General features: G+C 43.6%; 1 protein-coding gene across 1 annotated transcript; it reads left to right on the forward strand.

The window, feature by feature from the left end:
- The first annotated feature begins 648 nt into the window (after positions 1-648).
- PDGFRL (platelet derived growth factor receptor like) lies at positions 649-22964 on the forward strand. The gene is made up of 6 exons (XM_027456180.3): positions 649-812; positions 7191-7485; positions 14787-14938; positions 16405-16698; positions 17016-17155; positions 22274-22964. Exons 1-6 carry the CDS (start codon positions 758-760, stop codon positions 22460-22462), a joined length of 1125 nt encoding a protein of 374 aa, XP_027311981.3. The 5' UTR covers positions 649-757; the 3' UTR covers positions 22463-22964.
- Positions 22965-24198: the final 1234 nt, after the last annotated feature.

Raw genomic sequence — 24198 nt, forward strand, 5'->3', positions numbered from 1 at the left:
AATAGCGTCATAGTTCCTATACTTTTTGTAGAGGAGAAAAAAAAAAAACTGTTTTATGTTTAAATCCTTTATTTTTTCCAGTGGTCTGGGGATGGGCAGAGTAGAAGTGTGTGTTTCATACTTGCGTCTAAGCACTCAAGAACTCATCAAAACACAGCATAACACCCTCTGATTTGGGCGTTTCGACTTATGGTGCCAAACCAGAGCTGATGTTAGGTTTGACTTCCAGAGGGAGCGAGTAGTCCTCGGCATTCACCTTGCTCAATCCTGAAGCACCCTGCAGTGACCCTGCACGTAGAAGCCTCTATAGGCTGATGGCAACCACCAGTGCACAGCCACATCTGGCAAAAGGGTCACTGATGAGCTAATCAAGATAATTAGCTTCCACACGTGCAGAGCAGATCATTACGTGCAGCAGCACTGAAAGCAGAGCCAGCCCTCGACCAGAGGAGGCAGCTGGAGAAGCGGAGCTTTTTGGGGGCCCCCTCTGCCACCCTCTCCAGCCTTATGGGGAGCGGTGGAGACGACGGAGCTGCGAAGTGCGCCATGTGAGCCGAAGCAGGTGCCAGGCAGGCAGCAGAGCCCAGCAGACCACCCGACGGGGCCAGGTCAGCGCTGCGCCCTCTCCCCGTGAGGTGCCGGCCCGGGGCTCCCCGCAGCCGCCGGCTCCTCCCCGCGGGGCCCCCGCTGCCGCTGCCGGGCCGCCTCCATCGCCGCGCCCGCCCCGCCTCAGCCCAGCGCCCCGACCGCTCTCGCCATGCGGTTCTGGGTGCTCCTCAGCCTGCTGCTGCTGCAGGACGCGCTGCCGCACGGTGAGCCGCCGCCACCCCTCTCGTCCCCCTCTCGTCCCCCTCGCACCTTGCCTCGGGCTCCCCCGGCTGCTTCCCCTGCACCCTGCCCCGCCGGGCGCCCCCCGCCCGCCGCCATGAGGGACCCCGCGGCGGGCCGGCGGCCATTTCGGGGAGCCCCCACAGCGAGCCGCGGGGCCGAAATGGGGCTGCTTCGTCCAGGGCGGAGATTTGGGGTGCGTGTAGGGGGGCGTCGTCGGAAACACCAGCTGCCCCTCTGCTGCCTCGCTGTTTTAGCCAGCTCTCAGGTCCCTGCGCCTGTCCCGAGGAGGCTTAGTGCTGCGCGTGGCGCTCAGTTTAAAAAATAATTATAATCAATGTCACTTGTGAGGGAAAGAGTGATGCTTCAGCCCCCGGGGTGTGCCTGGACGTGGTTGTCACAAACCCGTCTCCCACCCCAGGTCTGTTTGAGGCATCCTTTGCCATGGAGCAGGCGTCGTGTCCCCGCATGGTGCTGGTGGAAGGTTCTGGGTGCAAGTGGGTCAGTTCCTGCATGGCAGGCATCGGTCCTTCCTCCTTTCTTTCTTTCTTTCTTTTTTTTTTTTTTTTTTTTTTTTTTTTAACTTTGTTCTTGACTCAGTTTTATGTTGCGATGAACTCCTGGCAGGGGAAGGAGTTAGTTTTTGACTGGGGAAGAAAGCTCCTAACCAACTTCTCTGTTACTCATACTTGTGGGCTCTAGCCAGTGGCTTGTGCTCCTACTCTGAAAACGTCAGTCATTGTGTGATCTGCTGGTGGAGAGGGCAGCTGAAGTAAAAATTGAAGCATTGTCCCCTCCTGCTGCCATTTCCCATGTGTTGTCAGGAAAAGATTTGGGAGTGAGGTCTGTCAGCATGGGGAGGCTGTGTGACAGTGAGGATTTGTGGAGAAACCTGAGCCAGGCTCTGAGATGCACCATGCAAGGAAAAGAGGCAGCTGCCACAAGTGGCCCAGGACATAAGGGAAAAAATTATAGTAAAAACATAAAAATTCTTCACCCTGAGAGCTGTTAAGCCCTGGAAATAGTTATCCAGGGAGGTTGTAGAGTCTCCAGGCTGAGAGATTGTCAAAGTGCCCTGAGAAACTGGACTAGGGTAGGAAGGAGCTTCCAGATGTCCTTCCCAGCCTAATTTTTCTTACGACTGTATGCAAAGGGATTGCAATCTGGGCAAGGAGCTGCTGTACCATTGTGGCGTAGAAGATTTCTGCTTAAAGATGGGGTGTGTGGGTGTGTAGTACCACATCAAGAAAATGTTCTTTAAGAAACAGACAATAAAAATGCAGAATGAGAAATGAGTTGCAACTGAGGCAAAAGGTTTTCCAGGCTAACTTTCTCCTTAGTTCATCTACTTCATACTGAGGTTTGGGTGGGTGCTTCACACTGGTTCATCCAGGGGCTCATCTATATGAAAAATAACCTGACATATTTAATGGTAGCTATTAATTTAAAGCCATAGGCATAATCTGATCACTAAATAGCCTTCCTAACATAGCTTGTGTCAGTTTATGAAATATGTCTCTCCAGTCTGCCCACGTGAATGTTGGTATGCCACTCCACGTTGTCTGTGCAAGTGCTGCTTTGCGTGGTAACTTTGCACTTGAAGTACCACAAATAGAGGTGTGTCCAACCTGGTTTGTTCTGTTAGCTGCAATCACAAAGATTCTACCCTCTCATCCTAATCCTAGGGCTTCAGGGTGATTCTCTGTGGTAATGTACTGCTTGATTTATTATTTTCTCCAAGAAGTCACCCACGTTAATGTGAGTTGAAAGGTCTCCAGTGCTGCCAAGATGTAGCAGGGACCTGTGTGGAATGGATACAGCAGGTGGGTGGTGCACACCGTTCCTCTGTCCTCATGGAAGACCTTGCTCGCTCTCTGCTTCTGAAGTTCTTAGTGGGCACTTGAAGGGACTCAGAGGCACTCTCCAGTTGTAGACCATGCAGCTGTGAAACCAGTGGAGCATGCACGTGGATATAGGTGGTGTCTCAGGTCAACACTGGATGCATTTTGCATTCTGTGACTAATACTCATTTGGGAATTTTTGTGTAACATCTGTGAGAACAAGGGGGAGAGAAACAATAAAAGGTGCTGTGAAGCAGGAGGAAAAGTGCTGCATGGCATATTTTTTGATGTATTGATGTGCTGTCTCCTGCTTGGACATGAACGGTTAGCTAAGGAGCCTGAATGTACCATTGCAGAGGAAATGAGTGCAGTGTGTCCTGGAACTGATATTTGGAGCAGATCGGGGTAGGCGTGATGTGTGTTCTCAATCGATATTTTTCTGCTAAGCCTTTTCTGTTTAAATAAGTACTGTCCCTTGATTTAAACCCAGTGAGAGGGTAAAGTACCCCAAACACGGCATATTCCTGTACCTGAGTAGATGGGCTGGTGGGCTTCGTTCCCTTCCCTGGGAAGGTCTTGCAGTTTGGGTAAGAGAAAGGAGGAATCAGTGCAGTGAGTTCTTTGTTTGCAGATGGATTTGGTAGCGTGTCCTCTTCATCTGAGGTGACAGACCGTGCCAGTTAGTTACTGGGCACAAAGGCATTTCATCCAGCAATGACAGCGTGGGATTATGAGGTGCAGAAAGTGGTGGCTTCAGGCTTGTGTGGAAACTCACATCTTGGGGAGGTTCAGGAGAGAGGCAGAGCAAGGTTTTCTGTGTAGGAAGGTAAAATCTCCTGTGATGGCTTTTCCTGAAGTGCCCTGCTGTCATCTGCAGGAAAATACAAGGTGAGAAAGACAGAGCCCCACTGTGCAGTGGGGAGTAGGAGGAAAGTGTTTAGGCTCGCTGGGAGCTAGAGAAACATGTGGAACAGAGGGAGCCTGTGTGGAAAGGAAAAACTGCATCTGGAGGAAATTAAAACCAGGCTTCTGGCACTTGAAATTGAAGTGCTTTCATAGGCAAATCTTTAACAGTTTCCTAGCGGCAGAGTCTCGGGTGTGGGAGCGCACACGGTTTGGGGTGATGTGTTTCCTTGGGGTGACGCTGTAAGAGCGGCGTGTCCTCAAGCTAATGCAAGGCTTGGGGTTGGCAGAACATAAAGGTAGTGGCAAAAAGGAGTCTGAACAAATGGTCTGATTTTAAATAGGGTTAAAAAAAAAAAAAAAAAAAAGGCATGATGGAACCAAAGCTTGTGTGCTTACAGAGACAAAGCTGGGAAGTGCAAGGGGGAACTGGAATGGGTGGCTTGAAAGGGGAACGCTCGTCTGGCCAGTCAGTGAGACCTTCTAACAGCAGGACTCAGTTTATACAGGAGCAGTGGAATAGGTTGCCCCAGAGGAGCAGCGGCAGTATGTTTTGAAGAAAGCTGTAGTCTCGAATCTGGTGCCTGCTGAGCTCTGTCAGTAAAACAGCAGCTCTGTACAGAAAAAACTACCCGGTGACTGACCACCCAGTGTACGACTGAGCTGCTGAGGAAAATCAGAGAGTCAGCGAGGGTCGGAAAGAACAGCATCGGAGTTGCTTGGCCTTGTGCGGGCTGGATGGCACACAGCGGGGTGTGATGCCAAGTGTAATTGTGGAGATGCCACAGACAGTGACTTCTTAGAGCAGCTCCCCAGAGAATCCCGAGCAAAGCGGCAGATCCTGACGTGATCCTGAGCAGTACTCACGGCTGGATTCAGACGTTGCTTTAGAAGAGCCAGACTGTAGTTTTAGTATTCTTGCAGGAATAATAAAAGCCAAAGAAATAACTGATGTGTTTAAGTTGGAAAGGGGGAATTAAGTAAAATGGGGAGGCTTATTAACTCACATATGAGTTAAATACAAAAACTAGAATAAGGCAGACAAAAAAAGTTTGAGAAACAGCTTGCAAAAGGGATTAAAAACTAGCCATAATATACATTTTTTTTCTTGTATTGTGCTGGGTTGGGACAGGAAGAGATGGCTATAAACCCTAACACTGGTAGGAACAGGCAGTAAGAAAGAACACCTACAGAAACTAGAACTGTAAATTAAAAATTTGATTATTTTTATGTGTCCATGTTTACACACCTCTATAGAGGTGCTCAGGCTTCACTGGAAAATAGTGATGTTGTGACCCCATCAGGGACTTTGGTACGTGCCATATCCTACAGGGCACTGTAATAGACAAAATCTTTATGGAGAGAATCATTAGAAGACATCTTTCATTGGTATGATAAAGAACTAGCTTTGGAGCACATTGACAAAGCACGTGCTTTTCAGCAGATTTATAAACCTGCATCAGAAAAAACAAACAAACAACAAAACCTAACAGTAAAGATTTGCAGAAGGATCTCCAAATTTTAAAGGACTGGGCAGTGAAAATAGGACTTGAAATAGGTGTTGGTAGCAAACACACAGCAAAAATGACCAACTTTGCACACACGTTGGTGGGTTGCTGCTCAGGAATTATTGCTTAAAAGTTGCGTCTTTGGAAATTGATCTTGAAATTCTGTTTGATGATCCCAGAGAAAGTCAGCTCCTGATACCTTCAACCTGCCCCTGCAATGTATGTGACATGTCACTTACTAGGGTCCTGTGCTCGGAGTAGTTACAAAATGGATACAGAATAAAATTGGAAGAAACAAATATATGTTTCAGTCTCCAGCCCAGCAATCATACAATGTTACTCTTTGTCTTAAAATGTCACCATCTTTGGAAAGTGTTGCTGTCTGATCTCTTGTTTGTAGCTGGTGTTAAGGTGGTGAGGCATCTTTGCAAGCAACTTCACTGAGTTAATAACCTAGAATTGGGAAAATGTATGTACGGTGGGGGTGTGCAGTTCAGTAACTGCACGCATGCCTCTCCAGAAGCTATCCTTATTATGTATGAGTCCAAAGAGCTCCAAAGGCATGGGGCAGAGTCTGCACCATTTCTGTCCTCCAGGAGTTTGTGTTGGGGTTGGTGTGGGACTAGAAGGAAATGTTGCTGAAAATCCCTGCTGAAATCGCAGGGGCACAGAAGGGCTGGAAGGGGCCCCTTGGAATCACCCAGTCCAAGCCCCAGGGTGAGCAGGGTCACCTCAGGCTGGCTGTAGGTCCATGCCCAGTGGGGTTTTGAAGATCTCCACAGCTGCAGGGAGGCTCCTCAACCCCTCTGGGCAACCTTGAGCCTGTGGCTGACCACCCTCGCAGCAAATGGTGTGTTCTTGTTTCAGATCAGATTTCCCAGTTCTTCTTCTTCGTGGTGAGCTCGTTGGTTGGTTTGTACAGTAAGGTACCAGAGCACTTGTACATGGAAAACCTGCACTCAGTGCAAGTTAGCTGTCAGGCACGCTTTGTGGATGTTGTGCAGTTTTAAGCTCATCTCACAAAAGATCCATGCTTTCCACTGTCAGTTAAAGTGTGAATATCTTCGTTATTAATTAATTAATTTATTTCAAAGGCTGCTATCAACCTACAGGGGTGCTAAACTATGGAAATGCTGGTGACTTACCTTGCTCTTTGCTGTGTGACTGCATGTGGGGAATGCCTGGCATGGCTAGGCAATGTCGAGCAGAGGTGGAGTGTTGCTGTTGTGCTGTTTTGGCATGCCTTGCATAGGGGTGAGGCACTGAGGCAAGTCAAAGAAAGGGTCATCAAAAAGATCTTGAGGAGTTTGCAGAGGAATTTTGAAGCTCAAAAGCATTTTACACCTTTCCACCCAAGAAGTCAGCACAGTGAGCTTGATCCCATATGCATTTGAGTCTGGGGGTTAGTTGTTTGTTTTCCTAAAAAGGGTAACTTTGTGATAGTCAGTTTGAGATACCTCTCTTTTCCATTTCATTTGCTTAGTTTTTAAAGGCTGCTGAGCATCCCTATTGCCTCTAGCAGGTAATGAAATCTCCTACCATTTGCCTCTAAATGAGACTTCAGTTTCCACGATAAGTGGCCATAATAGAGAAGTGATGAATTAAATGCTGCCTTCAGGTGACTTCCCAGTTTTTCTTCACGTTTCTCTTACAGTAACCCGGTCTGTGAAAAAGCTGTGCAGAACTGATAAATGTGTATAAAGAGATAAATATGTATAAAGATGGGGGACTTGTGTAGCATTGCATACTAAATGGCAGTGATAGGAGGTAGCAATGACAAAAGTAACAGGAGGGAAAAATGCTGTCTTTCTTTCCTGTACCATCTGAGAAGTTCACATGCCTTACATATTTGTCTGTTTATGTGACCTGTAAGTATAGATTTTCCACATGTTATTGAAAGCTTTCTCTTTTTTTTTTTTTTTCTTTCCAGGAAAATGAGTCATGTCAGAGACTTCAAAAACTTATGGAAATTAACTCTTAATCATATTTGTGAATCTTTTATAGGAAGATCAAAATATTCTCTGTGATAATAACGGAGAATTGTTTTGCAAGAAGACTGTATAACCTGTTTCTAATCAATAATGTTGTCTTCTTTTCCTTATTTTACCAGTTATTGGACAGTCTGCAAAAAATAAACATCCAAAAGAACCAGGGGAAAACAAAATCAGGCCTGTCAATAAAAAAGTAAAACCCAAAGGCCCCAAAATGAAGGAGAGAGAATCTGCTGACTCCTCTTCCAAGTCGCAGTCCATACTGATGCAGGTGATGGATAAAGGTCGCTTCCAGAAACTAGCTGCCACTTTGAGCCTGTCCGCGGGACAAAGCATAGAACTGCGCTGCAAGGGGAGCAACATTACTTGGAGCTATCCTTCATACCTAGACACCTTCAAAGACTCCAGACTCAGGTAAGCTATTTTTAATTTTTTGGGGGGAAAAAGATGTGCTACCCAATGGCTGCGTATGCCTGTAACAAAGGAGAAGCATCTTCCAGTCACGCCCAGTTCCTGCCCCTGTGATGTGCACTGTGCAACAGTCTCATAGCACGTGAACTGGATTTCCTTCAGATCAATCTAAAACAGAAGTTGTGGTCCAGGGGGACACCAGTGTGCTTCAGCCACTACCAAAGAACCACACTAGAGCTGATCTGAAGTAAAAATATCAAAATAGGTGAGAGGGGATGTCAGGTACTCACTACCAGCTCTGGTGTTCCACAGAGACCTGCTGCTCTTGGGCTGTGCTGGCTGCTAGCATAGGTATCACCTGAGACACACACATTAATTTCCTGAAGAGGCTCAAACCCACATCTCTCAATTGAAAATAAATAAAAATACATCAACCAGTGCTCTAAGGAGTGAGTGAGTGTAGACTTTACCTCTTCTGTCAAAGTTACCCTTGCATACAGAGGGAATTGCAAGGTGGTGAGATGGAGTTTAACGCTGAGGATAGTCGCCTTGGGTTTAGGAAGGCTTTTTCTTTCATCTAGTGACAGCTTAATGGAAACCACATAAATAGTTGCGAGAGCAGGAAGAGGAGCTAAGGACTTTCTCCCTCTCTTTGCCCCAGCAGGTGAGTGTACTGTTGTTCTAAACAGCACTAAGACCCGTACTTTTGTTGGCCTTCCCAGTTCTCGAGCATAGCACATGATAGGGAAGTGTAGATTGAATGTATTAATTTCATTCTGTATTTAAAAGAGAAAGGGCGTAAAAAGGAGTTCAAGGGTGTCTTCCACTAACACTTTTTTGCCAAAAGAAGAGCCTGTTTGTTTTCACTATCTGTTTTATGGAGATTTATTTAAGTGTCTATGAAAGACAAGTGGTCAGGAGACTGAGGAGCACTATGAACAAGTCCCTAAACAATAGCCAGAAGGAGTATTTCTTGCATTATTAGGTAAGAGGAGCACAGAAGTATGAGCAAAGGTATCAAGCACTACTGTCCTTTTTTTCCTAAATTAAGTAAAAGTTTGTGGGATCTTAAATAACCAAGGTTGTCTGAATCCCTGTGATCCATTTCCCTTCCTTACAGGCATGAAGCCGCCTTAAAATCACAGTCAGTTACTTTTTCAGATATACTTTTCTTTCTACTTCTCTTTTCAAAGAATAGGGTTAAAAATTGACAACTGTACCCTGTGGTCTGTATCGTACCCTTACGAAATTCATGAGCTGATTCTTTTCTTGAGTGTATATTTACTTGTCCCATTGCAGCTTAGGAGTTCAAGAATAAACTGGCTGCATAAACTTCTTTATAGCTTGTATAAGACTTCTGGTGTAAGAAGTTACAGCAACAAGCCTATTTATGCTGAGGGCTTATCTCAGCAGTATCTCTCAAAGATCTTGTAGCTGGTTTGAATAATTACTGTGTTTAATTTTGCAATAAATGGTATTTTATTCAGAGTTATGCCACTAGGTGGCATGTGTCAGCCGCAGTATGGGCCTGGCCTACTAGCACGCCAAAGAAGAATGCAAAATCATACCAAAAGGGAGAGGGTGTGTGGTGGTGGGTCTTACTTCTAAGTGTAGCTCACCCTTTGCGCATCTGCAAATAGGCTGCTTTTGTGGTTTGGACTGTGTGCATGGCCCTGTAGATAACGTGTACATGTTATCTGAGTATTAACATCTGGCACTGAAGAAGGCAAGGCAAGTATTCTCAGTTTTCAGAGAGGGATCTGAATGCTGCTTCGTTATTTGTTTGACTGTCTGTGCTTCTCTTGTACTGGTTTAGTGATGCAAAAGGGGTAAAATACAAGAATTTAGGTGGTTTGGGAAAAAAAAAGATATGCGTTTCCTAGTTCTGTAATCTGCCATTTCGCAGTTTGAAGTAGTTTGGAATTCTGTTGCCTCAGCAGTTTACGTCTGTGTTCTCATTCACGTCCACAGAATTTGTAATTTCGTAACAGTAAAACAAAAGTTAATAATGTCACCCACAATAAATGCTGTAAAACATTTTAGATGGCTATATCTTGCCTAAGTATTTTATTTTAGGACTACATTAGGGTTCTATCTAAGGGTCTATATTGAAATATGATGATCCTTGCTTTAGAAAAAATGTTGAGAAGTAGATTTCTGAAGCAGTAAGACTGATTTAGACTGAATTAACTTTTAATTGTAAGCAGAAGACCCTAGAACTAACTAGAGAAATTGAAGACACATATTAATAGCACATTTCAGAGTCACAGAATGGTAATAATGTATGGAGACATTGGCAACCAAATCTTGTGCATCACGTTTTTATCATGTCTTTGTTAATTATCTCAAGATCTCTGCTGTAGTGCTAACAGATGCACGCAAAACAGTCTTTGTAGAATGTGCCCTTTATGAAAAGCAAAATTTGTATTCCTTCATTTTAGAGAGCTTTGACTGAATGTAACTGAAAGTATCTTGAAGACCTCATCTAGTTAGCTTTCAAGAGGAGCTTAGATCTTCTTGGCATGCAAAAGTCCGTGCAGTAGCATCAACTATAAAAAGCAATTCTCTTAATTTTACAAATATTTTACACAGATTATTTTAAAACAAATTGCTAAATGTAGGGCAGAGGGGAGAAAATGAGGAAAAATGATTAACAAGTAACTTACAGCAAGAATGGTGTAATCCTGTAAATAGATTTGTGTTCAATATATGTTTTTGTGCTTAAAGATGCAGTGTAAGAGGTGAGATATCCATTGCCAGTTAGTGAGGCGTGGAGAGGAGCACAGGCCAATAAACTGTACCTTGGACTTCCACGCTGTCCTTGCAAAAGCACTGGGACAACTGGAGGTGGCAGCAGCAGGGGCAAAGTGGTTGGGGTCTGTGGAGGTACTGGAAAGTGAAAAGGAACGGGAGGAGAAGGAGCAGGTTGCTGGGACTGGAGGACAGGAGAGGCAGTGGTGACAAGGTCTGTGCAATTGCTGGGGACTGACGACTGCCTTCTCTTTGCTCGATGGCACATCCCTAAAGCAACGGATGCTCAGGCATCCAGTTCTTGCTTGTCTTTAAGTAGCAGAAGGTACATAAAATTCAATTGATCTGGTGGGAGTACTCATGAATTTTAGGAAAATCATAAAGCCAAGAAGCATCTTGCATCTCCTGGGAGCTACTGACATCCTCAAACTCCAGCTGTTACTGGGAGGAAGCTTGGAGGATCCGTAGCATCTAGCAGAATTGCAACTGCGTGGGGCAAGAGAGACTTTTAAAGTTCAGGGTTGTGATGGGTCAACTAATTGGAGGGTTTGGTAGCAGCAGAGCTCTGGGGCAGAAGCTGGTGTTGAAGGTGCTGACCAAGGTCTGCTTCCTGTAGCGAAGAAGGAGATCTGGGGCAGAGAGTGTGTTTTGGTTTGCAGCTACTGAAATGTTTGCATTTCCTAGGGGTGGTTACAAAAAGAGGTAGTGATAAAAGCCAGATGTTTTGCCTCCGTGCCGTGCTTATCATGTTTTTATCTCACCCATATGGAAAGGAGAAGACAGCAGCCTGGAGGACAATATGAGTTTTCTAAGAAGGAAGAGGTTATATTTACAAAAGCCAGTTTTGTAATACTGATGGCTGTGGTTTCTTTGTTTTTAGAGGTATACTTTATGGCTTTGTAGATGAAGTATTTTTGCTTGGCAGTACCAGAGAGTATGTGTTTTATAGGTCTGTAGCTGTTAACATATGCTAAAATTATCACATGGGGCTTGTGAGGGGAAGATGCTGAGTGAAAGGAGGACAACTCTGGCAGTCTCTTATCTTCAGCTGGAGGATGAATCCTCTCTTTCCACTGCCGTAACTGGAGGAAATACCAGCACACACTGGAATGACAGACTTTGCTTTAGAGACCATAGCAGACAATACAGGTCAGGGAAGAGAGCTAAAATTGTGTAGACTTTGCTGTTAAGTTAGGGGCACCCATCAGCTCGCTTCAGGACTAGCTTATTATCTGCAGTGCTCTCTTACCCTATGCAGCATAAATACACCCTCCAGATAACTCTTCGTCTGGAAATCGTGAGTGCTGGTGGAGTAATGTAGCCAAACTCCTGGCGTTAACAGTCAAAGATAGCGCGGGCACCCCTGGAATGGCAGGGCTGGAATGCTGCTTCATAAAACGGTATGTAACCAGTTAATGACTGCAGGCTCACCCAGAAACCGGCCCTACAGTGTGTGAGAAGGATCAAAAACTGAGAGGGATGAAGGAAAAAGAAGGGCAAGTACCTTTTCGCTTTCTTCTGCTTGAGAGCAAAAAGGTGCTCTGGACAAAGGCTGACTTCACGTGGTCTGTGCTCTGCCTGACATGGAGCAGGGGTCTCTCCCATGTCAAAACCAGCTGTATCTATCAGATGAAAGTCTGTGATAAATAAACTTGGATGAAATGGAACTGCTCCAGTTGGGTCAGAGTTGGAGAAGCACCATGTGCATGTTTGTATGTGGACAAGGAGCACTTTCCTAAGCCTTGAGGAAACCATGAATGTTTTACAGGACAAATCTAGGCTGCTTTAAATTGACACAGGCTCCTGCTGGCTTAGAGGGTTGTTGTCTGTGCTTACGTCTAGCTGCATGTCTTTTATTTCCCTGTGCCCTGAAATTTGAAAGCTAGGAGGCTTTTTTCTCATGCTAAATGCTAAGGATGTTATGGCCCTCTCCTAGTGAGCCTGTGTTTGAGATAAGCTCTTCTGTGTCAGTATGACTGCAAGCTGCTTGAAAGGAGGTTGCTAGATACTCTTAAGTGAGGCCATGTACACTATATTTTTATCATCCTTTATCTCTTTCTAGCTTCTAAACTTGGCATAGCTTTTCTGAGAAAGGTCTTTTGAACTTAAAATAACTAAAGCTTAATAAGGTGAATGTATGGAATAGGATTTTCAAGTAGTTTTTTTCTTTTTTTCTTCTTTAAACAGCCTTGAAATGTTCTATATACAAAATTTTTACTTTGTGATATGTAAAGCACAGTGGAGTTCTGGCTTTTGAGACAGATTTTTCATCACCTAAAATACTAATGAAATGAAAGCCCTCCTGGAAATATAGGTCAGTTGCTTAATTTGCCATTTATAATTCATTTTCTGTAGTCTGTTTTGTCTGCTTAACATGGTCACATCACAAGTCTCAATGTTTCCACTCCTTCTGTTGCCAGATTTCGCTGCTGCATGTTTGTGGATGACTACATCACGAGGCTATTGCCATTGATTACTGGGTAGCTGATTCTCAGTTAAGCAGAACATGCTGCACAATAATTAATTTTGACCTTATTTTTTTTTGTCTGTTGGGATTTTTGAGCTGTACTTCAGTGTCTGCATCAATGGTTGGAGGCCAAATGTTTTAGCATAGTGTTTTCTCTACAGTGTTGACAATTAGCACTGGTTACTTGCAAAACATTTTATGCCAATGTAGTTCTGTAGCCTGTGAAGTGGAGCTGTGGAATTAAATAAAAATAGAGACTAGGACGTGCTTTGGATTTCTCTTTTCTTCCTGTGTGTGATACAAAAAAGGGTTTCTTGTCCACTTAGGAATTTGTCAAAGCCTACCCAGAACCTGAAGATGATTTATAATGTAAGGCAGTGTATATATTACAAATGAAAATGCTGCTTTTCCATAATCACATCATTCCAAAAACGGGAATCAGACAAGGTCATACAGGACCAGTGAATTAGCAAGCAGGAAACACGATTTGCCTGTTTCCTTAGGCAGCCCTCAAAACTGCTCTGTGGTGCATGAGTGTGCTGACAGAGCCTGAAGGCTTCAGTGGAAAAGATAATTCTCAGCCCTGTTTGGGTTGTTTATTTGGCATGGTTTTAATTCCTGAGCTCCTGGCCTTGGCTGGAGGCTGAACATTGGGTTACGTGAGCCTTTGCTCATGCTTGCGGGTTGTAAGTGCAATTTCCTAGCAGAACACCCAGGGAGCTGGAAATCTCAGGGCACGTGTGTGGCTGAACACAGCCTCTCTGGTTAAATAAATGAACGTGAGCAGCCAGCGGGAGGCTGCCTGCAATCAGGGCATAAGTGAAGCAGAGCATCTAGCACAGGCAGCAGTGTCACGCACGTCTGCAGCAATGCTGCAGTGACACAGTAACAAGAAGTTTTAGAGAGGAATGTCTTCCAAGTGTGCTAATCCCCCAGATAAAGGATTCGGGAAGTCTTGCATCTGCCTTACAGGATAACCTCTGTGTAAATGAAATAGGGGGGTGGTAAGTAGAGAGAGAACCCACAGCTCAGTAAGAGCACAGGAGCTGTGGGGAATTGATGCAAGCTGTGTATTTGTCCAGACCCGGTTTGAAACACTGAGAATGAGTTTGTAACCAAATGTCTAAAACTGGAAAAGTCTCTCCTGGCTTGATTACACCAGAAATGACCGTAGCATTCAATGTCTTGCAAAGGAAAGCAGGAAACCTTTGTGTTTTAAATATGCCACCGTGTAGAGGCAAGTGGTAATGAAATAACATTTTTAAGGGTGAGAGCAGCAGTGAAATGCATCAGTACTGCCACGTGACTGTCCTGACAGGGTTCACGGACAACTGGTACTGTTGGACCACTGCTTTTGCAGTCCATCAGAAGGTAACGTAGCAGGTGCTGCCAACTCTACCACCACCTGTCTGCAAGAAAGAGCCAGGAAAACAAGCCTAAAAATAAAAAAGAACAAGATGAGATCGTGCCTACTGAATTTTGTAGTTAAGACCCTTAGAAACGGCCAGTATCTGTACATACAAATTAATTTACAAATTTCAATCCACCAAGAGATGTATTTGGAAAAAAGCAAGTGAAGTCCCAGAAATAATCACACAGGCGGGATTTCATGCAGCCGCCTCATGGGACTGCCAGTATGGTTACTAGGCATGAGGTACCTTTCTGCATACTACTGAAGCAACGCTGCAGTTGAAGTAATTGGTATCAGGAGTGGAATGTAATGCATGGGGGTTGGCTTGGAGCATGAAAATACGGGATATATATAGACAAACTGAGACAACGTACAGACAAACATTGTTTATGGCAATCACAGCCCATTGTCAAAACAGAGGCTCTGGAACGAGTTCAGGAACGACCCAGACGAGATAAAAGCTTACAAATGCCCGTGCATGCAGTCGAAATCAATAAAACTGCTTGTGTGCAGGCCTTTGCTGGAGCAAAAGGGGAAGTTGCAACACAGCTCTGAAGGAGAGACGGGGCTGTTGCAGAGCAGGAGAAAAATAATCAAAAGTAGAAGTGATCTGACAAAAATGTACAAGGAAACACAGCGGTGCTTGTCTGTGCCTTTTGTTTTTCTTCTCTGCAGTTTAAAGCAGCTTGACAGGTACGGTCAGCTGATCCTCACAAACTCCACTGCAGCAGACACAGGTGAATATAGCTGCTGGCTGCAGCACTGCAATGGTAACAAATGCAGGAAGGATGAGACTAAAACGGGTTCAACGTACATCTTTTTCACAGGTAATTAGTTTGGGGATTATTAATATATTCGTATAATATGTGGAAATAAAGATTGTTAGTAAGACAATAAGTCTGCTTCAGATTTTTACTGTCCAGATGTTTTTTTTTTTTTCCACAATTTTGGTCTATTTTTAGAAGATGTTAAGGAAGAAATTGCTGGTGAAGTTTGCAGACAATTACTCGCTTTGTGTAGTTTGAGTCCACTTTTCCTATGGATTATGCTACGGTCATACATACATGTAAAATAATGCACAGTGCAATGAAATCAAATACCTTTGAAAATACTGACACATGCTGAGGATCTTCTACAAGTTGAATCCAAAGACTGTTTAATTTTTGAAAATGTGTCTTGATAAAGAAAATAGTTGTGTGTAGAAGACTTCTTTTGTCACGACATTCAGGTGACCCCATGCATTCTCTCCCACCCCCAACACATTTCCAGTTACCTGCATCAAATTCAAAACCTTGGCCTCCTTGATCTTGACAAGGCCACAGTTTCTCCCAAGTGTTTATGTAGCATGCTGAGAGGCAAAACACTCTACATGCGTGTACTGTCCTGCAGAGCTTGAGTCTGACAGTAGCCTTAACGTGGCGTAGTAAATACCTGTGTGCAGTTTACTGCTACTTGGTGCAACAGAGTTGAAAACAAATGGTTAATTTGTTCTGCCAATGGAAAACTTTCTGAGTGGTAAAATAACCTTTGCTGTGTGATTAGAGCTAAAGCATTCTTGGCTAGCGAATATTCCAGGACAAATGCTAAGATAGGATTGTTTGTGATAGGTTTTGGAGCTAAATAAGACCATGAGACTGTACAGAAGCCATTTATCAGAAGTGTTTCATGTTCCAAGGATACATTCCTTCAGAAAGGCTGGAATAAACTTTTCAGTCAAGTTATTAGGTTAAACGCTCATGCTAGAAAGAGGACTTTCAGCTTTATAAGGAGGACGCCAAATATGGAAATACTCTTTAACTGCCTGTGTGAGAGCACTAAATATTTCAACTACGTTGCAGAGCAGGAAATCAAACATTTTACCTAAAATCATATGTATAAAAAGGCTATAGCTCCAAAAAATACCTCTTTCTAGTACTGCTTATCTTACCAGTGGTGGTGTTTCTTTTAATGTTTGTTACCCTTTAAAATTGGGTGAGTGAACAGCATTAGATACAGATGAATATTTAGATATGCATTGAAAAGGAATTCTAAAGATTTTCCTAATCTAAAGAAATCTGACTACAAGACTGCAAAGAAGGCTATTTTGAATTTCTTTTTAATATAACATTTTTAATGCAAGCTGTGTAAATACATAGTCTCAGATTAGAAAAGTGTTTTTTGTGTATGTATTTGAAGCAAAATGCTTTGGGTTCATTTTTAATGTTGCCTGTAGCGATTTCCTCATGTATTTTCTCTTTTTGCTCTTAAACCAAGATTTAAACGCTATTCTAACTATTTAAACTCTTTTGCTTAGATAAAGAGGAACTTTTTGTACCTACTCCCAGTTATTTTGAGATTGTCTACCTGAACCCAGATAAACCTGCAGTCATCCCATGCCGTGTTACTACTCCTTCAGCGAAAGTAACTCTACACAGGGAATTTCCAGCAGAAGAAATTGAAACTGATGGAACTAATATTATTTATGATGTTAAGAAGGGTTTTGTCTACCAGCACCCTACTTCTGATCACAAAGGTATCGTCTACTGCAAAGCAGAGTCACAGGGAGCACCTCAGATTTCCATCAAGTATCACCTACTCTATGTGGAAGGTAAGCTGGTGTTTCCTATATACTTACACTGACTCTTGTTTCTTCTGCTGACACGGTTTAGAAAACAAGTTTTAAAACATGAATTTGTAAGTTAAGCAATCACTGAATTTTGAAATCTTCATCAAAACTGTATCTGATAAAGCTTTGTACGTATAAATTCCAGCAATTTCCCAGTATAGGGTGGAAAGCTGCAGCTGTACATCACTTCCCTGTTGTATTAAGCAAACTGATTCACAGCTTGTGTCTTGAATATGTTTTATTGATATGTTTCACTTCAGAAACCGATTTCCAGTTTCTCAATACTGTCTTTCTATAAGTCCCCAAGGGCCCACCCTCAACCACAATCGTGGCGTCATCCAATAGAGCAGAAGTCAGAGATGGCATTCATGTAATCTGCACTGTTCTTGGGGAGCCAGATGTAGACGTGAACTTCAGCTGGCAGTACCCAGGGCAAGAGGTAAGAGGTGTCTGCCTTGGCTGAAATTTTTTTTTTTTTTCTTCATAAAGTCAATATTTTGAATGCCAGTTGCTGTCTAGATTTGGAATGAAGATTCTTTCCTATTGTGGTGACTGCCTCTTGCTAGCTCAGGCATGCTGGCAGGAGGAGGCAGCACATCCCTTTTGAACTTCAGCCCATCTTTCCGTGAGAGCCTAAAAGCAGCACAGAACTGAAGCTTGAGAGCTCTTACCCATGTTAGCAAAAATCAAGCTGAGCAAAGCTCACCCCTCCCTCAGGTTTCCATTCCAAAGACACTTGGCCTCTGGCAGCATTTACAAAGAAAAGCCTGGTCAAAGCCCAGCCAGCGTCAGGAAGCTGTTCTAGGGCAGTTTACAAAGCCTTTCTGATGCCTCTGCTTTTGATATCCTATCCATTTCCGTGGCTTGGGCACATGAATCATTAAAACCCAGAATCTTTAAACTGAATTGCTGCTCAGATCCAGAAGCACAGACAGCTGCTTCTGCCCAGAGTCACCTCTACTGCTGTTTATCTGAAGCAGGCTAGGAGCAAGAGGGGGACTGCTGGAAGATGCAAACTTTACCAGAGGAGAGGGGTCCTGTAGGACCTGAGGGGTTGTATTCTACTTGCCTGCCTTCCCGGTGCTGTGATGTCAAAGGATGATGCAGAACTCAGTGCTGATGCTAAGGCCTCATTAGTGGTGTCCCTGAGCCAGCATGAAATTAAGTTGTCTGATGGTGGAGTTTATTGTTTAAGTGAGTGACCAGGGTTCAATGCATACTGGGCTTGAGGAAAAATTCAAAGCTGAAGCCCCAGAAGTTTGCTGTAGCCAGTAAGGTAGACTGTAACACCCTCTCTGCCATGTAAGGAGTGTGCCTTTTCAGGGGAAAATACTTGATGAGAGAGCAAGTGAGCACCAAAGGGATTTAAAAGGTTTGTGATGGTTCTGGGCATGTGGAACCAGATTTCTGGTTCTTGCTTAGGTGGCAGGTTTTTTTTGTTTGCTTGTTTTCCATGTGGATTTTTTTTATTTTTTTTGCTGGCCAATATTGTAAAATTTCACGCTGAGACTCTCAATCTGAGGGTTCATGAGTAACTACCAGCTTACCCTCCCCGTCCTCTTCTTTAAACGAGGGCAGCCACAGCTTGCGTTTGGTGAGATGCTTGGTACTAAGAGCGTGGATTAGGTGATCTGGGGAGTGAGCACTAGGTGGAGCGTGGGAAGAGTTTGGCAGAAGAATTCATGTTTCCAGAGTCTATTTGAAGTTAGGAAGGAAAGGGGCAGGTGTCTAAAGGCTGGAGAAGCTTGCAGCTGTTGGTGGAGTAAGAAGTAAAATGGAAGGGAAAAGTGAAGTGTCTTTAGCTCTGGGAAACTGATGAACGCTAGGTTTTTTTGTTTGTTTGTTTGTTGTTTTTTGTTTGTTTTTTTTTTAGTTAAACACTCAAGTGTCTTCCTCTAAGCTTAGCCCTTAGCATTACATTGAGTGAGGTACAGGAACAAATTGCAGTGTCTCCGTCCTTCAAAACGGAAGATTTATCTCTGGCAGTCTTCATAACAATTCACGCTCTTGGACAGGGAAGAGAAGAAATACCCCCATTGACCACATTAGCTTTGTTGACAGATTGATATATATTTTTGTCGTTGTTAACTTCCCTTGCCATCTGTATATTGGACTGTAGTAACTGCCTGTACAAACCCCAGTTTTAAATCTTCTGTAATCCACAGTACTCACTAAATATAAGCAGGAACTCAATTCTGGACTCAGGCTGGCCTTCCAAAGCTTATTAGTGTCTGCCCCTTGCTGCTTTTGCACTTTCAGAGTTGAATGGGTGCCCAGGCGTGGCTGCTGGCTGTTGTTGGCCCAGTGGTCCCACAGAACCTGATGCGGAGCTGACACATGCACTGCAGTTTCGCCTTTCTAGCCCTGATCGAACATAAACAGCTAAGCATGCAAATTACCTCCCTTATTTGCTGCAGAAACTGCGCCTGCAGTCCAGGGCAAACGCTATCAGCAGAAGACTACACCCTCTGACTGTACCCACCTGCTGAGAGAGACAGACTTTGGCCTGTGGCTTGCATCTGCTCTACAGCCTCGAGAGGGCTCATGTGCTAATCCACAGGCAAAAACAGTCTCAGCTCCAGCTGTGCCTGGGGAAAGGGAGGGAAGAGTCTTGTTTGGGTTTCAGCCCCAGCAAGCTAAATGCCAGAGTAGCAGCAGTATATGTGTCTTGCAGACTTCATCAGTTCCACTCCCCTCTAATTTTAAACTTTAGTTAAGAAGCAAGTCCCTACAGTAACTCATCGGGTGGGGGTAGAGGGAGCAGAAAGGGGAGCATCAATGATGCTGCTCTGATGCACCTCCTTTAGTGCAAGAAAAATGAGCTACAAAGTTTTAAGACCTACTGGGTCCTTCTGTTCCCTGCTGCTGCTTTCAGTGCAGGGATGTCAGTGCTATCTTTTTTTTTTTCTCCCTGCCACCCCACCCAGCACCTGGACAGCCACCTACCACTTCGTCTGCTGAGGCTTGTAGCTAGTGCATCCTATTGGCAGGACCCTCGCCTCATTGCTGTAGATACTACCTCGCCCTCCCACTTTCTTCCCCCTCAGATACTTTTTCCCTTGCCACTCCCTGACAATTGCATTTGCTCATTCACCTGCTGCAAATGCATGCTGATACACTCCTTAATATGCTTCCCTGAAACTATCTTCAAAGCAGAAGGCAATTAGTTTGAGGAAAAACTGGGATAGTGGAAGCCCAGCCAGGCAAATAGTATCTGCCTTACGTGGCATTTACCTTCACTTTTAATACAGTCAGGGAAGCTCCACTTGCTGTACCTAAAACCTAACAGAGTAATGCTTGAATTTAAGTGAGCAGTACTACTTGAAGGCAGTACTTGATTTTTCAAGCTGGGAACAGGAGGCTAGTGCTCTGCTAAGCAGAGCTTTGCTTGATTCCTTCTAAAGAGTTAAGAATGTCTAGAAGAGCTTACCATTTTATTCTATTTATTTATTTAAAGTCATTGCCAGCTGTAAAAATGTGCCACTGACTAGGCACAGCCTGCCTGCACTAACCCATCCCTAAGCTTCAACAAGACTGGCACCTTTTCCTGTACTGGTCATTTTGCAAGTTCAAGATGGTAGCTTTGGCTCTAGATAAGTGTTTAACTTGCTCTTTCACTGTTATTAATTAGCTTAAGCCTTAGAGCATTCATGTTGATAAATGGCTTATCTGTTTGTTTCACTAAGAGGAGATGGTTTCCGAGCAGAAACCTCTTTTTCTTGTTGGTTTTATCTGCAGTGTGATACAAGCCGTTGAAACTTTCATAAATGACTTGGATGCAGGACTTGAAGGTATACTGAGTAAGTTTGTGGATGACACTAAATCGGGAGGAGCATTTGACTCCCTTGAGAATAGAGAGGCATTGCGGAGAGATCCCGACAAATTAGAGAGCTGAGCAATCGCTAACAGGTTGAAGGTTAACAAGAGCAAGTGCTGGATTCCGCACCTGGGAAAGGGCACCCCTGTGGGAGATGAGAGGCTGGAGAGCAGCTCTGTGGAAGGGGATCTGGAGATTTTGTTCACCAGTGGGTTGAACACGAGCCAGCAGTGTGTCTGGGCAGCCGGGAGGGGCAACCGCACCCTGGGGTGCATCAGGCACAGCGCTGCCAGCCGGGCAAGGGAAGGGATTGTCCTGCTCTGCTCTGTGCTGGGCGGCCTCACCTTGAGGGTGGTGTGCACCACAATATAAGGACATAAAGTTCTGAGAGAGTGTCTAAAAGAGGGCTATGAAGATATTGTATTGTCTAGGGAGCAAGATGTATGAGGAGCGGCTGAGGCCCCTTGGTTTGCTTAGCCCTGAGCAGAGCAGGCTGAGGGGAGGCCTCATGGCGGCCTGCAGCTCCCTCACGAGGGGAGCGGAGGGGCAGGTGCTGAGCTCTGCTCTCTGGGGACAGCGACAGGACCCGAGGGCACGGCATGGAGCTGGGACAGGGGAGGGTCAGGCTGGGGGTTAGGGAAAGGGTCTGCACCCAGAGGGCGGTTGGGCAATGGGACAGGCTCCCCAGGGCCATGGTCATGGCACTGAGCCTGCTGGAGTTCATGAAGCATTTGGACAATGCTCTCAGACACGTGGTCTGATTTTTAGGTGGTCCTGTGTGGGGTCAGGAGTTGGACTCAATGGTCTTTGCAGGTTCTTTCCAACTCAGGCTATTCTAGGATGAAGCCAGCTGACAGGAGTTGGACTTGATGATCCATATGGGTCCCTTCCAACTCGGGATATTCTATGATTCTATGACTAGCATGATGGGGGTTGAAAGGAAAGAGACTGCTTTAGTGTCTCCTTGGATTGGTTGCTCTTACCTTGTCCTTTGCAAGTGTATGAGGTATGAAAGAGTGTGGTGAGATAAACGGTCTATAAAGATTCACTTATAGAAGATGCAAAAATCCTGTTCTAAATAGAAGAAAAAATATTTTTGAAATATCTTTGTAAGTATCTTTGTTTATATTTTTGGCTTTGAAGTTAGTTGTATACAAATATTTCGTCGAGCAGAGCTCAAGGACTAATTTAGCAGCACCTCTGAGTTCCTGTTTGCTTGTCGGTTATCTCATGCAGTGTTTCTGAACCTTGAGGAGGAGGCATTAGTTTACAAAACAGCATTTAAAGCTACTTACTCATTGTGCTAAAAGAGAATTAGGTGAATCTTGGTCAGCTAACTCATGCCACTGCTGCCTCCCTTCCAGGATGTGCCAAATGGCTGAAAATAAGCCCACACAGCCATCTCAAACTGCTCCCCTTCCCCAACCTGCCTCCCCTCTCTGAGTGAGTACATGAACTCAACCTAACAAGTGGACCCCAGCATCTACTGAGCTCAGTCATACACTTAAGGCAGAGCTTTAGCAACCCATAACCTACTGAGCCACCAGTTTAAAGCTGTCTCTTGCACTTTAAGTGCAAGTTCTCTGCATTGTGTTGTCTTTATTTGGTGTAACTCACTGATGTGTCAATACTTAACACAGGAATCTTCACTATGATTTTCAGAGGTAGACTTGTACTGACTGCTTGCTTCAGAATTTGATGGAGTCACTAAATACACTTTTTTTTTTTTCTTTTAAACAGTCTGAGAGGCCTGTGATTATCCAAAACTTCTGGAGACTAATAAACAGAGGAACTGGACATACCACAAGAATCTCAAAGAGCGTTCTTGTTATTGAAGATTTTGAAGCCAGAGATGCTGGAAACTACATTTGTATAGCTCAGAACCTACAAGGAGAAACAACTGTGGCCACTGAAGTAGAACTGAACTGATAGGAAAGGCTTCTGGACCTGTAATGAACTGTATGTTATTTTACATTTTAACCAGTTAGGTTTTTATTAACGTTTAAATGAAAGCTTTCTCTATCACTTTATTTTCATATGTCCATACATTCCATTTTCACTGGCTTGACAGGCCAAACATCTGGCAGTAGTCAACTGTGAGTTAAAAATACTATGAAATATTAAACTTTAAGCCTGAACATGCACAGGGCTTATAATGTTTAGGAATAGGTGCTCTTGAGCTTTGCATATGGTCTTTTTCTCAAACTTCTACAAGATTAACCTGCCGTATGGCTTGTGCCTTTTTCCTCCATGAAAACCAAGAGGATATAAAAACTCCACCAGTGCAGGCATCTCTTTTTTTCTGATGCTGTGCAATTTCTAAAGTTTAGAATACTGTACATGTTTAAAAAAAATAATCATATAGAACTAGCCAATAGCAATGTTTATTTTGTAAGAATAATTAAAATAATTAACAGTATAAAACAGTAAATGTGTACATGTGTGTGTTCATTTTTTATATGTATAAGGATACAAACCACAATATTCTTAGTCCTGGGGAAGACTACTAATAAATATTTAAGTACTAGAGGGTGTCTCCAGAGACTTGTAAGTGGTTGGATTCATTAGATGTTTTTTGCTCATGTTGTTGCATTCTTACAACTTACTATGTAGTTTGTTTACAGTTCATTCCTCGATAGATGTAGTAATGTAGAATTGTTTTTGTTTGCTAAAAGTAAAATTTGAATTTATTTATATGGTATCATTTACAGAAGAAAAAAATAACATGATTAGAATAATGTTTGATTATACAGCAGATCTCTTCTCAGGTTAAGTTTAATTTGATTGTATTAATTTACTTCGGAGGAAAGGAAAGATGTTTGATTTACACAGAACAGCATCAGGATAAATAGTCAACTGCTTCTCTCACCATGTACTTAGTTCCCACTGCAAGGAAAGAGCCTTTTCAGAGAAAAGGCAAGACCTTGATCCCAATGTTGTTGGATGCTTCAGCAATGGTTATTTTTCTCCTAGGACTTGATCAAAGAAATCCATGTAAGCTAGAACTTCTGATACAAAACTAATCAATTAGTTTAGGTACAATTGTGTGGCCAAAAAAAAAAATAAAAATCTTATTGCAGGCCATTTTATTTACAAGGCATGTGAAAAACAGTTTATTCTGAGCATATGAGGAACCAAACCTTGCCCCTGCTTACACACTTAAATATGTCTCAGGCTGCATTTGACTAGAATTCCCAAAGCTTTCGTTTGGTGCTGGCTTGAAATAATCCCTTAGCTCCAGATAATTGAGACCTTTGAGCAAACGTATATAGTACTGTTTGGAGTGGTGATAGCTGGTAAGTACAACTAGTGTAAAGAAGGGCAGTTTATCTATGATGTCATTAATCTGATTATTACCATAACTAATTAAAGCATTGAACAAACTTGTTGAAAGTTGTTTCTTCATAGTGCAGGAACCTAAATCAACATAACTGATATGATAAATGTCAGTGAAAGACTAGAATGGCTATGCAAGTCTCAGGAAATAGGCTTCACAGAGAACATGCCCTAGATGCCTAGGATATAGTTGGCCTCTGGAAATAAGGTAGCTACAAAAAAAGTCCATGTAGCAAGCAGTAGGACCAACTTAGACTGTGTAAGAAGTAGTTCTTTGATAACTCTCTTTCTTAGTGCCTTTAAAAGAGATCAAGAACATGCATTTTTAC

This window comes from Anas platyrhynchos, chromosome 4, assembly GCF_047663525.1.
Source record: "Anas platyrhynchos isolate ZD024472 breed Pekin duck chromosome 4, IASCAAS_PekinDuck_T2T, whole genome shotgun sequence".
Lineage (NCBI taxonomy): Eukaryota > Metazoa > Chordata > Aves > Anseriformes > Anatidae > Anas > Anas platyrhynchos.